Source organism: Melanostigma gelatinosum (assembly GCF_949748355.1).
Source record: "Melanostigma gelatinosum genome assembly, chromosome: 13".
Classification (NCBI taxonomy): Eukaryota; Metazoa; Chordata; class Actinopteri; order Perciformes; family Zoarcidae; genus Melanostigma; species Melanostigma gelatinosum.
Window position 1 is genome coordinate 24,311,603 of NC_136646.1, and position 13,774 is coordinate 24,325,376.

General features: G+C 47.2%; 1 protein-coding gene and 1 pseudogene across 2 annotated transcripts in view; one reads left to right on the top strand and one right to left on the bottom strand.

The window, feature by feature from the left end:
• Window positions 1-13,774, top strand: part of LOC306787240 (RNA binding protein fox-1 homolog 3-like) — a 234,318-nt pseudogene that overhangs the window by 26,152 nt on the left and 194,392 nt on the right. The window lies entirely within an intron of this gene.
• Window positions 433-4,018, bottom strand: LOC306787303 (uncharacterized protein; the record flags this gene model as incomplete). The annotated part of the gene is made up of 7 exons (XM_079282418.1): window positions 3,755-4,018; window positions 2,273-2,361; window positions 1,884-2,033; window positions 1,464-1,597; window positions 1,151-1,287; window positions 899-992; window positions 433-576 (listed from the first exon to the last, which is right to left on the bottom strand). The coding sequence occupies exons 2-7, from the start codon at window positions 2,358-2,360 to the stop codon at window positions 433-435; spliced, it is 747 nt and encodes a 248-aa protein (XP_079138544.1). The 5' UTR covers window position 2,361; window positions 3,755-4,018.

The following is a 13,774-nucleotide window of genomic DNA, read 5'->3' on the forward strand; positions in this document are numbered from 1 at the left end:
GGCACATCGTTTATCCTCCTTACGGGCTTAAAGCGCAGTAGTGAGCACGTTTCAAGTTCTGTCCAAAGTGTGAACTGAAGTGGATTAGGAGAGGCCCGTACTCCGTTCACAAACTCCCGTATACCTCCAAAAGATTGTTTCAGCACACAGTCATGAATAAAGAGCGAGTTTAAGGAGATTTGGCATCAGGGCTCTTATTGACCCGTCTTCAGTGGACGCTTTTGCGCGGCGATCTGGCAGCACAGGGGAAGGATTTAGCCTGCCGGGAAAAATCTCATATTTCTCCACATTGAAGTCAAATAAAAGCCACCTGGCAGCCCCTCTGTGTGTGTGTGTGTGTGTGTGCGTATGTGTGTGTGTGTGTGTGTGTGTGCGTGTGCGCGGTGGGGAGATGATGCAGTGGTGACCTCCAGCCATTCGCTGGAGCCCGAGTTAAACACTCTGGTTCGGCCTCCTGCTATCTGCTCCGGGTGCCACGAGAGGCGACACGCTCTCATAAGCGGGCGGGAGTCCACAGTGGGTGTTGATATGCTGCCTTACGGGGAAGGCAGAGATGGTGGCCATTAGGGCTGTCACCTTTTCCAAAAATAACACTCGAACAAATATGAAATGACACGCAATACGTTAGAGCGCCCTCTGTTGGGTGACAAAGTAAACTACGTTAAACAGTCAGCTGTGGATATAGACTGTACATTTTTTATTCAAATGAGTCATTAGAGTTTGAATGTTAATTACATTCAAACAAATGTTCAAAAAGTGACAGCCCTTGTTGCCATGCAGTAATGTTTACAGATCTTTATTTGAAATAAAAACACTACCCATCTGTAAAACAGCAGTTGAAATATTTACATTCCAAGCAAGTGAAAAGTAAATAAGTTAGACGTTTTAATGTACTTACATAGCCTAACTTGCTCCTAGGATCGGCCAGGTATGGGTACAAGGTAGTGATGCCCCTTGCGTAGTCCTCTTTAACGCGCCTTGAAGGACTTGTCCTACACACAAACACACAGACTTTACTATATGTGCTCCAATCAAAAGTATTGATGTGTAAATTCCACCTGCTAAAAGAGGGGTGTTGTACTGTGTCAATTCAAGACACACATGTGTATTAGGAGTGCAGGTATGTAATAATAACAACATGACAACATACCCATGTTCACTTGTCATATGTGCGACCAATATCTTGACCATATCACGTCTTCTGGCATCCGTTAGGCTTTTTGTTCGGGCATACTCATTCATGATCCTCTCTCCTCCAGGTTTGTTCTTCAGGATGTCTTCAATCATCTAAGTGGGAAGAACAAAAATGAACACAATGAAACGTTTAAAACAATAATGACATCAAGTATTATCAAACAGAATGGCCACAATTTTACAACTTCAGTTATTCAGCCATTTACCATTCAACCTTGGCATTTTTTTTAAACCTTCAGAAAGGATGCAAGGGAAACTGCAGAGCTTACCTGAGCTAGATGACTTCCCTCATCTCTTTGTCTTGTAGCAGGACTATGCTGCAATATAGTGGTGTCGTCCGAGTCCCTCTCATTGTCTCCACTGAAGCTTGCAAAGGAGGAGCATGAAGGGGAGCTCAAAGAATCTAGAAATCATATTAACATTGAACTAATGTGATTAACAATGTGACTATAAGACAATATAAGTGCACACATCCATTATTAGAGGAATGCAAATATTTCACATTGTATCATGCCCACAACAGTTCCAGAAATTGTGGAAAGGGTGAGCAGAGATGATTTCAAAATATCTAAATAAGATTTTAAAAAACCCCAACTCAGATATATTAAATTGTCTTGCATATTCAAAACATGTTAGATTGACCAAGCCGTACAGATAAATATGAAGTTATAAGCTAATAAGTAACTAACCCTCAAGATTTGGGTCTTGGGGTAGACAAATCTCCAGCACACCAATGTCTTGTTTCTTTAGTAGAAACTCAAACACCTCCTCATCAACTTCGGTCTTTGATTCATCATAGACTTTTAAGTCCAAGGTTGGAAGGTCAAATTTCTTGGCAACTGTGAAGACAAAATACCAAGGGACAAGCTTAGTGATGAATCGGTTGTGTATTTGCAGAAAAACATAACAGACAGCAATCAGAAGGCCATCTTCACTTGAACATTGTAATCCCAAAACTGACAGTGTTCCATGCAGACCTTTGCTATTCCAGGGAAAAGACTTTCAGGTATGCAAAACATAGAGTGACATCCCAAGTGTATTGTTCCACAGGTTAGTGTGTGCAATATTTTTCACTCACCACAATCCAAAAATGATTTGAAGGTTAGTTGCCCCTCATAACAAATGTACTTCTGACGATCTCTGTACTTCACTCTTACAGCTTGCATCCTTCATGACAAAAACAATTAAATTAGTTTCATTATCAGAAACAGCTGACTGCCAACATTAGTAATACCACAGTAAGCCAACATTAGAAAGACATGATGCATGGACTAATAGTAGGTCTCCACAAGGGTAAACTATTTCATTATAAAAACGAGGGACATTTTAAGCACGTCTTTATTACGCTGTACTAAAGGGACCTGTTCATTCGCTTGAATCGCCAATTCGCGTCACTCCAGTCTCATAGTGGCTGTGCATAGACTTTGTATGTAATCTACTGCGTTTGGCGTGAACACATCATCAGAAATGTAACCAGTTGTCTCATCTTGAACAATGTCTACTTCACCTGGTTGTCTCCGACTTGGCCGTCTCTAGCATGCCACAGTGCAACAGATCAATCAGCTTATGCTGCGGAATTCTACCCGCACTTCGCGAGTGGCCCGTGCCAATGTCAAGCCCAGCTAGTTTTAGCAGTCAACAGAGTGAAGTGCATTTTTTCAAAGTATAACACACATGTTGCATCGACCAGGGTGCTGATGAACTGCAGCGAAACACAGTCCATCAACACAGCTCTTTTCAGAGTCAAATACACGTGTTGGCGGCAACAAACGCAGCTAGAAACAGTCCAACAGTCATTAACAGCTCTTTTCAGAGTCAAATACACGTGTTAGCGCAAACAAACGCAGCCGGAAACAGTTGCTTAAAACAGTCGTTAACAGCTCTTTTCAGAGTCAAATACACGTGTTAGCGCAAACAAACGCAGCCGGAAACAGTTGCTTAAAACAGTCGTTAACAGCTCTTTTCAGAGTAAAATACACGTGTTAGCGCCCACAAACGCAGCTAGAAACAGTCCGTTTAAAACGGTTTTTAACAGCTCTTTTCAGAGTAAAATACACAGGTTAGCGCCAACAAATGCAGCTTAAAACGGTCGTTAACAGCTCCTTTCTGAGTAAAATACACGTGTTGACGCCAACAAACTGCAAATTCTACATAGCCATTTTCACAGTAAAATGTACCTGTTGCACCAACTAACTGCAGCAAAAGACAGCCCCTCTACACAGAATAAAACACACATGCACCTGCTCAGTGAAGTCCGCTGGCTACTGATGATAGCTAATACTACTTTATTGAGACTTTAATCCAGGTGTGTCGACGTTAATATGTCCATAAACCACCAAATATTTTGCGAATTGATGTTAATGCGTTAGAAGCTAACGTTTGACTGTGACTAAGTTATGTGAAAACGTTAGAAGCTACCGTTAGCATCTGCTAACGCGAACAATCAGAAGCTACGGCTCATATCTGACAATGCAAATAGTGAAGTAACGTTAGGTTAGCTGCAATGTTGCTACACAATGTACCTTACACACATGAAGTTAACCAAAACGAATGACCTTACCTGACATGTTATTTCAAATGCCGTCTTCTGTTCCTCACTTCAGCCCTTCCGTTCCATAAAACGTCAGCTCATTCCAGTGTAGCGAGAGGTGTCATGGCGGCAGAAACGAAACTTAAGGAACCGTTGTGGGCGTGGTCACGCTGTTTTACTCCAATAGATTTTATTCTGAATATTTACTCACACTCTACTGGCTACTGGAAGTAATTACACTCCAAAATGATTAAATATGACTCCTTCAGTGGAAAATAATTGTAACTCCGGAAAAATTACTCTCCCGTTTTTCCTGTGTATCTTCTCTTAGTCCTCCCAATCTTCTCCCTCTCTCGCTTTCTTCTCTCGCAACAAGTAATTAATTTCCACTTGTCATTAAATCAGTTGAAAAAAGAAGTATGGCCGACTCCATGCAAATAGTGATTAATTGTCGTTGGCTGTCGTCCATCTGCTGTGATGGAGGCGGTGCAGGGCAGCTCCTCCGGGTGATTCATCCCTGCTGCTTCCAGAGATATGTAGCTCGTCTGCCTCCTCATCACCCTTTCTGGTTCTCATTGTTTCCCTTCACTTTCATCATAAGCCGCATGCTAATGTTCGGTGCGGAGGCCCGGAACGCGTCACGGTCTGATTGCGGTCCCTGAATGGATTCGAGGCTGTTTGCACAGAGGATCACGGCGACATTAGACGTCGGAAGCAGACTTTTCTTTCCTGGCGCAGGTATGCGGCCCGGAGCAGGTTGTCACGACGCCCGTCTGCTCTGCGGCGGCTCGCCGGGGGAGTTACCGGCCGTCAGGGGGAAGCGCTACTACAATATCTGTGATGGATCCCAGAGTGAGGGTTTTTTTACCGTTTGATTTCTTCTTTTTTTTTTACCTTGTGCATAAATGGTGCAATTCAGACTGCTACTTAAGCCCTTCGCAGAGGTGCTTAAGTCTTCCCTCGCACACAATTTCCTCCCCGCTCATTCTGACATTGAACTGAAGTGCAAAGCCGCGCTGCTCTCACGATGGTCCTCTGCATTATTTAAAGGTTCCTATGAAGTCCAACGCTGTTTCAGACACATATTTATACAATCGAGAGATGTCTGGGTTTGCTCGCAGTTGTTTCGATTGATGAAAGTATAATTCTGTACACATGCATATTTATACCTGACGCTTTACCTCAAGGTACGTTATTTGTTCAGTGAATCTCCCGGAAATCAAGTTCTCCTTTGTGAGATCAGACATGTAACAAGACAATTCACCAAAGCGGTGGTTACTCACAGACACCTGTCAGAGTGAAACGCGTGTTACTTCAAGTTGTTCTTGCAGGAAGGAGGTACGGTCTCACAAAGTTAGTCAGTTGAAGAGGAACTCGATACTGAGATATAAAAAAACATTCTTCATCAGTGACCAGAGGGAGTTGAACAAACCCCCTTTCCACACTTTTTATACAAAGTCTTGTTCTGCTGAATCACCAGCAGGTCTAACCTGCTGTACTGCAGCGCCGACGCCTCTCCACCACTTACTGTGCTGTACCTCAGTCCGGTCCGCACCGAAAACCTCCACACTGCCACCCCCTCCTCGCTCGGCACTGCACTCTTTATCTCTCCCTCTTTGTCTTCCTCTCTCGCTCTCTCTGAGTGTCTTCCTCCTCCTCCTCCTCCTCACCGTGGTGGGGCCCTGCCAGGGGCTTGTGATCGGATTTAGCGCCGCGTTCTCACTCCGTCTCCCAGAGATGAGTGACAGATGGTGGCCATTAGTGTATATTCCATGCATCTGTTGCGAGGCTCTAATTTATCTCATTAGGGGAACGTGTGGAGGGGGAGGAGGAGTGTGTAGGAGAGGGATGGAGCATTTTATTACGAGTGTAAAACACGGGGAAAGATGCGGCGAGCTGGCTCGTACACAGAGAGGGAGAGGAAGAGGAAGAGGGAGAGGAAGAGAGGAACTGGGTGGAGTGGCGGAGGCTCGGAAGTCACGGAGGTCACGAATTACAATCATTGGGCTTCAAGTCATCTGTGTGTGTGTGTGTAAAGGTATGAGTTTCCTTTTCGAGGGGCGAACCAGACAAACCCACTCCCATGTGTGCACCCCACCCACAGACACACACACCCACCCACACACACACACCTCCGTCACACACTGCGTGTTCACATTGAGTGACAGCAAGAGGTGCATACGGTCAGGCTCAATCAGTGCTCCACGGTGTCTGTTGGGGGATGGGCTGACAAAGTCTGTTGGACTAACTCGTATAGTTTAAATCATGGGAAACCATGGCAACAAGAATAACCCATTTACACCGAAGCAGGTGTTGGCGAGGAACGCGGCCGCCCGCCCGTTCACTGGGATGTGGGCGGTGCAATCAGGTTGGGACCGCTGGAGACGAGACTGAACGTAGAACCCGCAGACGAACCGCCTCAACGCCTGCTCGTGTGTGAACGCAGCCGAATATTCAAAGGACGGATTACGACTCCGACTCCGACTCCGTGTCGTTCTTTCATTATCGTTGAACAGAACAAGCTGAAAACACAACATCTGGCATATTTATCACGCTGCGCAGTGGATGTGGCAAATAATACATCAAGCAAACGATCCGTTCTCACTCCCACTCCGTCACAGGCCGATGCTTGATCAGACCCTGGTTGTTCGTGGTCCTAACTAGCTAACCGGTTGGACGACCAGTTAAATGTGACATGTGTGGCACAGTACCGAGCTGCCTTTAACATCCGTGTAGTTCATCAGAATCACTGTTATGGTGCATCAGTCAGTGCGAGGCACTCCTATGCCTCAACTACACTGCCAGCGCGGAGACTATTCCGTCTGCATTTAAACCTTCCTGCTTCTGGTGACGGCTCCGTGTTTGATTTAATGGCAATAACGCTGCAGTAATGAAACAGTGGCCAAGCCTGTCATGTGGCTCCTATTAGCCTGAAAGATATATAGAATAAAATGGTGATACATGCATTATTTTGACATTCAGACTCATTACTGCATATATTTTGACACACTGGTGTAATTAAACAAAGGAAAAACAGGGAAAGTGCAGCGCGGATTGGCAGCCTGCTCCTCGCTTTGTGGCGGTGTTACAGAAGCGAGCTGAAGGTCTTTCCTCCAACATTTGTAGTTCAGAATCCGCCAGCTGAGAATCAATTTTCGGCCAACAGCTGGAAACTGGACCAGACTGTGAACTGTGGAGTTTGGTTTTTTTGGTGAAATGAGCAGTGGGTTATTGGACTGAAAGAGCAAAACATTGAGATTCTCTAGCTCGGACAGAGTAGGAGCAACAAACGGCCAACAGAAAAATGCAATATCTTTATCTTTTGCCTTCAAATGAACACTATTAAATCATATCTTCTTTAGACGAAGCAGGAATAAAGAAACACCACCGCCGGGAGATGGAGGCTCCCAATCACTGCCGGCACGGTCGCCTCTGTTTGCAGTAATTATACCTGCAGAAGGTAATTACTCCAACAATAACACACTGATGATTAAAAACAAAAAGAAGGAAAAATGTTGCCGGAGCAGCCAAAGGTGGCACATCGTTTATCCTCCTTACGGGCTTAAAGCGCAGTAGTGAGCACGTTTCAAGTTCTGTCCAAAGTGTGAACTGAAGTGGATTAGGAGAGGCCCGTACTCCGTTCACAAACTCCCGTATACCTCCAAAAGATTGTTTCAGCACACAGTCATGAATAAAGAGCGAGTTTAAGGAGATTTGGCATCAGGGCTCTTATTGACCCGTCTTCAGTGGACGCTTTTGCGCGGCGATCTGGCAGCACAGGGGAAGGATTTAGCCTGCCGGGAAAAATCTCATATTTCTCCACATTGAAGTCAAATAAAAGCCACCTGGCAGCCCCTCTGTGTGTGTGTGTGTGTGTGTGCGTATGTGTGTGTGTGTGTGTGTGTGTGCGTGTGCGCGGTGGGGAGATGATGCAGTGGTGACCTCCAGCCATTCGCTGGAGCCCGAGTTAAACACTCTGGTTCGGCCTCCTGCTATCTGCTCCGGGTGCCACGAGAGGCGACACGCTCTCATAAGCGGGCGGGAGTCCACAGTGGGTGTTGATATGCTGTCGAAAAAATCAGATTCTTTGCGCCACAAACACAATTTTACAGTTTATTGTTGTTTTTATCATAAAATGCACTTGCTGCCCATTCTCCCTCTTCAGTTTTCCGGGCATGTTCTGAGCCAAGGACCACGTTTGCTGCTAATTTAAAGCCTTTCTTTCTCTGCACGACCCTCGTTAACCGATCGTTAACCGACAACCGACAGGATTAGAGCCTTTGCATGCAGGGGTGCTGCAGTTGAAGCGGCTTACAAGTCGCCCCAACTGCAACGACAAGCGATGAACAAACAGGTTAAAGCCGCAGTGTACGTACAACGTCCCCGGTTCACCCGTCACAGAGAGCGCTAGCAGCCGCGGAGTCTCCGCCGCACACATCAGTTCAGCTGCGAGGTTGTCAGCCGTGCGTCTGCCTGGCATTCTGTCAGGGTTTACACCAGTGTATTGTAAGCCCTGCAGCCCTGTGTGTGGGTGTGTGCGTGTGTGTGTGTGTGTGTGTGTGTGTGTGTGTGTGTGCGTGTGTGTGCGTGCGTGACGGTTATGTATGAAGGCAGCAGTAACTTCATGGCTGTGATCGCAGCGGTGCAGCGTGTGTACACTTTATCTCTCGCTGAATAAATGCTGTAACTCCCCAAGAATGTCTTGCTGGCCACCTGCTGATGAAAGTGCAGCCCGTTAGCTGAAGATAGCGACAAGAGGCTCACTTAAGGAGGGTTGACCTTTAAGGTGGACGGCTGTTCTCATTGTAGTGACAAGCCGCTCCATCAACTGGCATTAATCGGTCCAAACTCCATTAATTATGAACATCGATGAACAATTAACCGCTGCCAGCGATGCGTACTGATCTTTACATTTCACAGCAGAATACTTGTGTGCAATATTACTGGTAGACCAGGGGAAACAATCTGTAATTAATTCAAACGAAGTGACGCATGAAAAAGAAACAACAGTGAAGTCAAGAAACAAATAAATAACTCATGAATGAATAAAGTCCACGCTGGCCCCGTGCAGATGGATCACCGACACACGGGCGTCTTTATAGGAACCTCCAGCGTGTGCACTTTTAAAGGCCTCATTTAAAAGTGACCAAAAAGTTTCCAAAATAACGTGAGCCTTAACGATATCTTGTTTTTGTATTTCACAGTGAAGCTCTGCTGATCATTTAGAAACTTCCCTCCAAAAACTACAGCGTTGAAGGTTTCAAGGACCAATTATTACCGAACAAATGTACAAATGACACACAAAAACAGGAAGCAGGTGCAGAAAGGTTTCGATTGCGATCTCAAATCAAACCTTTGAACAATGAGGAAGGGAGTATATGAGGCATATCATCTAGATCTGGATTACTTACTTGCTGTCAATCATCTCTCGTGGGTTGCCTCGAGTTGCTCCTTTTTTACTTCTTCTCTGTGCGTCATAAAACAACATTGTCGAGAGATTGCATCATTTCCTGTGATAGTGGCTCTTTCGGGAAAATAAATGAAGACGTTGTCACAAGCGGAGAGGAAATAATGCACCACAATGGCCTCGTCAGATCACGCTCAACACCTTTTGGGATGAAAAACTTGGGATTTTTGTTGCCGGTTTGGGAGGGGAGGGGGAGGGGGGGTGAGATTTATTGCCGAACGGCAGGATCTCTATCTCCGATGATGCCGCCGCGGAGAGCGTTTTGTTCCTATCGCTGTGTACTTGTCTCGGTCCGCCGTCACATGTCTGTGTGAGCGCGGCGGCATCGTGTGCTCTCTGCCCGCCTGCAGCCGTGCTGCTGGATGAAAGCTGCGTTTGGCAGCAGACGAGGCTCGGATGCAGGCGGCCTGCAGTGAAGCGGCGAGCAGCGACTTGTCTTCACGGGGGCCGGGTCACCGGGAGGTCTGCTTTCATGGACGGTGACAGAGATGCGTGTGTGGAGGAGGACCGTCCTTTTGGGGGATTTTTTGCTTTGATCAAATTAGACCTTCCCATAGATGAGAATGTTCATTTAAATGTCAACACTCATTTCAGCAGGCCTCCTGTGAGATATGGGGGTTCGGGCGGAATCATTTAGGTGTCAGCCTGCGTTTCCCTCTCTCCACTTCTGTGATGAATGGCACCGGTTTGCGTCTGCCGAGCAGATTCAAGGGGAAGGTCTCATCATGTCGAGTCAATATTCAAATTCGGAGATGCCGGAGATGGAAATGGGTGGAGGAGAGGAGTTTTAAACAGCAGTCCTCAATATCCTGTTCCGACTGTTATCTTTTCCTGAAAGACAAAGACACAAAGACTGAAGGACAGAAGTGTGGCTGGTTGCTGTTCAACGCATTGGCACAGAAACGCATCACGTTTAAAAGTACATTCACGTTGATGGCAAAACTTTCATCCATCATTAAAGTTTCAGTAACAGGCTGGATTTTATGCATTGTTCCGCGGCAGCCGGAAACACCTTTCAGAGAGTTGTTTGACCGCTCAGAGCCACCGTACACGCAAAGGGTCTGCATCCAAAATGGCCTCTGATCAGCTGATGCACTTCGCCTCCCGGTACGAAGCACTTCATGACAAACAAAGTAAAGAATGCAGCGACGTGGAAAACCAAGTTCAGCCATAAGTGATCTCCTAAACCGCAGCTTCTTGCTGACATCATTCATTTACAGGAAATGTGCAGCGTTAAAGTACAACATGATTTAAGACGGGACGCAGTCTGTGAAACACTCAGAATCTGCTTGTCTTCTTCATGGTTTATATGTTCGGTGAAGGATACGTTTCATCAAATTGCCATAAACTTAAACAGAGTGACTTTTAACAGTGGCGAGGCCCAACTACCAATGCATATAAAGCCCGATGAGTCTAAAGTGAGAGGATGTTCTGTGTATTGTACATATAGAAAGGGAAGTGGAGCTTTTCAGTTGCTTCGACACTTCTCGACCGAAGCCCTGCAAACTTTCACGAGCCCTGAAGCCGAGTTCACCACAGCCGGATCCCAGCGAGAGTCTGGCTGACACCCTGAATAATTCACTCTGCTTGATCAACATCTTTTTTTAAAAGAAGTAGAAAAAAATAAAAGTCCATGCTGCCACCGCCTCCTCTTTTTATTCCAATACAAATCACAACACTTCTCTCGTTTCTCTCTCAGCCTCTGGTTTGATGTGCAGACTCACCGAGAGCCTCGTGGCGCTAACAAAGCTAGCGTAGCTCGGATTCCCCCCTCCCAGAGACAGTCAGCCAGACGGGCACCTGCGTGCTTGTCAGCCTCCCTTTGTGTCAGCCACCTAATGGGGAACAATTAGCCCAAAGGTTGTTGAACATGGCAGAACATGATAGACTTCACTTCCTCCATTGTTCCTGTTTTCTGAATGGCGCTATCTGAATGAAGCTCTGATTGGAATTGTCTTTCACAACGAGGCGCGGCGTCAGCCTGTCAAAAAGACGCTTCCCTGAATGCCCCCCCTCCCCCCCCCCACGACGAAAATAAGCGGCGGAGTCGGGGAGGTCATTGTCATGAAACGAGCAGGCGTGCAGCTTTACTGCATGTATGTGGCGATCGGGCCGCGGTCGGGTGCTGCGGGGGCGGCAACAACAGGCCTCTCGTTTCTATCGGCACTTTGTACCCGAGAAAATAAGAGGCTGTCATCCAGTGGACGATACGATCAGTTATGGTGATGATAAGTCGTGATGGTTTCTCGTAATGACTCCGCTGGCCGCGCACACTCACATCATCGCCCTTGTTCTTTTCCCCCCTTCCACGCTCATTTGCGAGCGGGGCCCGGGCCAGCTCGGGCCCCGCTGGTTGCCAAATGGAGCTAACCCGGAGCCATGCTGTCTCCTGTCTCCTGTCTCCCGCGGCTCTGGAGGGAAGCCATCTTCTTTGGGGCCAAGGCGACGTCTCCGCCACAGATCCCTCTCCTCTGTCACTCTGCGGGCGGCAACGTGTCGGTGTCGGGTGTGTTCGTCTGTGTTGGCTCGCACGCTGGCTGTTTACCAAAAGTCCAATCTGAAGCAGTCAGAGAGGAGCACACCGAACATGATGGAGAAACGTGCACTTTGTTTGATCGGTAGTTATTGTCAGGATTCATGAAATGTTGCTCAACATTATCAGGTTCCGGTGTGATATTTGTTCTTTTTTTTAAAACTATTTTTCAACCTTTTGTAGACTAACTGATGAATTGTTAAATTGTCAACTAACTGTTATAACAGGTTGTATGTGGAAAGCTCTGAGTTTAAGATAAACTGATCTCATGCAAGCGGAACCTACGGTTCTGAAAAAGCTTCATGTGTTAAAGCTGCATTCTCTCTAGTGTCCACCAGGGGGCGACTCCTCTGGTTACAAAGCAATGGGTGGCGTCACGACCACTTCTTCTACACAGTCTGGGACCACCAGACACCTGGAGATCAGTCCGTGGTGTTTTCTTTGTTTGAATGGAAATGACGTTAAAATGATTTGTATTGGTCCAAGAAGTAAAACTGTTGTTTTTCTTCATGTGAAGGCTGCAATATATGTATTTGCTACACACTGTGACTCACCTTTTGAATGCGTTGTGGCAAACATGGCGCAAACAGTTATTTATATTCACATCCAGCAGACACAAAGCGACATTATCATCTGATTGAAGTCGTGTTTGTGCCCACCTGTTCGCTGCCGCTTCCATATTCACTCGTCTGCTCGCTGTCTGGCCTTCAACTCCCGAGAACAATGTCGACGTTGTCCGTCTTCGGGTGGAGCTCAGCACGTCGGCGCTCAGCGGAGTTTATTTGCAGGAAACAGCAACTGTAGGAGTGAAACTCTGAGCGTGATCCTCTGTGGGTTCGTCTCTGTGAGGGCCCACGCGTAGTGTTTTGATTAATTGTTAATATAAAAGTATTGATCGGTGGAGCTTCAGCGTTAGCGCTGTGATTGTTCGGATTCTTTCTCCTTCCAGTTTCAGAAGCTTCTCCACTCAGAAATACAAAGTATTGAACGATTTATTTTTTATTGCTCGTCGATGTGCACCTCCATCTTTCTGCTCCTCGTGTTTGTATCAACAGGATGCGTTGGTCGTGTGTCCGCTCCGCTTTGGGACACCTGCCACAGTCCTCCCACATCCTTTTGTGCTTTGCTGCTGGAGCCAAGTCTTTTCTTCTGTGGGGGGGGGGCGTTGGCAGGCGATCCACGGCTCCACTCGTTTTCTCTTTAGAGCTCGGGCCTTGGCTGTCGTTACCGGAAGTGTAGCAGCAGAAGGACGGCGGAGTGTTGGTGTTGTGTTTGTGATATAAATACAGGAAATACATACCTGCAGCTCCCAAGTGTTTGTTTACATTCAGCCGTGTTATGAATATCATTTGTACGTGTAAACCCGAGCAGGTCTTCGTGCATATGCATGCCTGTGCATGTTTTTTTCCCTGACTCTGACTCTGTGTGTGTGTGTGTGTGCCAGCAGGCACAGCTTGCAGCTCAGTGTGTTTTATATATTCCTGCTCTCAGTGTGCGTGCGGCACTGCGGCACTGCGCCCGGCTTCACCTGAGGCCAAGGAATGTCCTCTCTTCCTCCTCGTCCTCTTCCTCCTCCCAGCGTCCCTCACACTCCTCGCCCACGCCCTCAGCGGGGCAGCGGGCGCCTCCGCACGGCCCGGGCGAGAAGCAGACCTGCCGGGCATCTGGGCTCCGCTGCACCCGTCTCCACGCTCACCTGGACCCGGACAAGGTCAGCACGTTGGGAAAGAATACATAACCTCCAAAGCGCTGCGGCCCGGAGGCGAGGAAGAGCAGAGGCAGCGTGAACCGAGCAGACCTTCTGCTCCTCCGACAACCAGCCGGAGAGAAATGCCTCCGTGTAGCTGCACCAGGCTGAGGAAAAAACCTCGACTTCTTTCTTTTTCTTCCAATGATTCAACGATCAGGAGGTTAAAGTGAAAACAAATCGAGAGGGAGAAATGTAACTCAGCCAAGGCCGGTGGAAGCTCCGCGTTCCGGTGCCTGTTCCCTGCAGCCGGTGTTCAGGCTGCGGTGGGAACGAGGGCACCGGGTGGGTTATTCGGGGGGA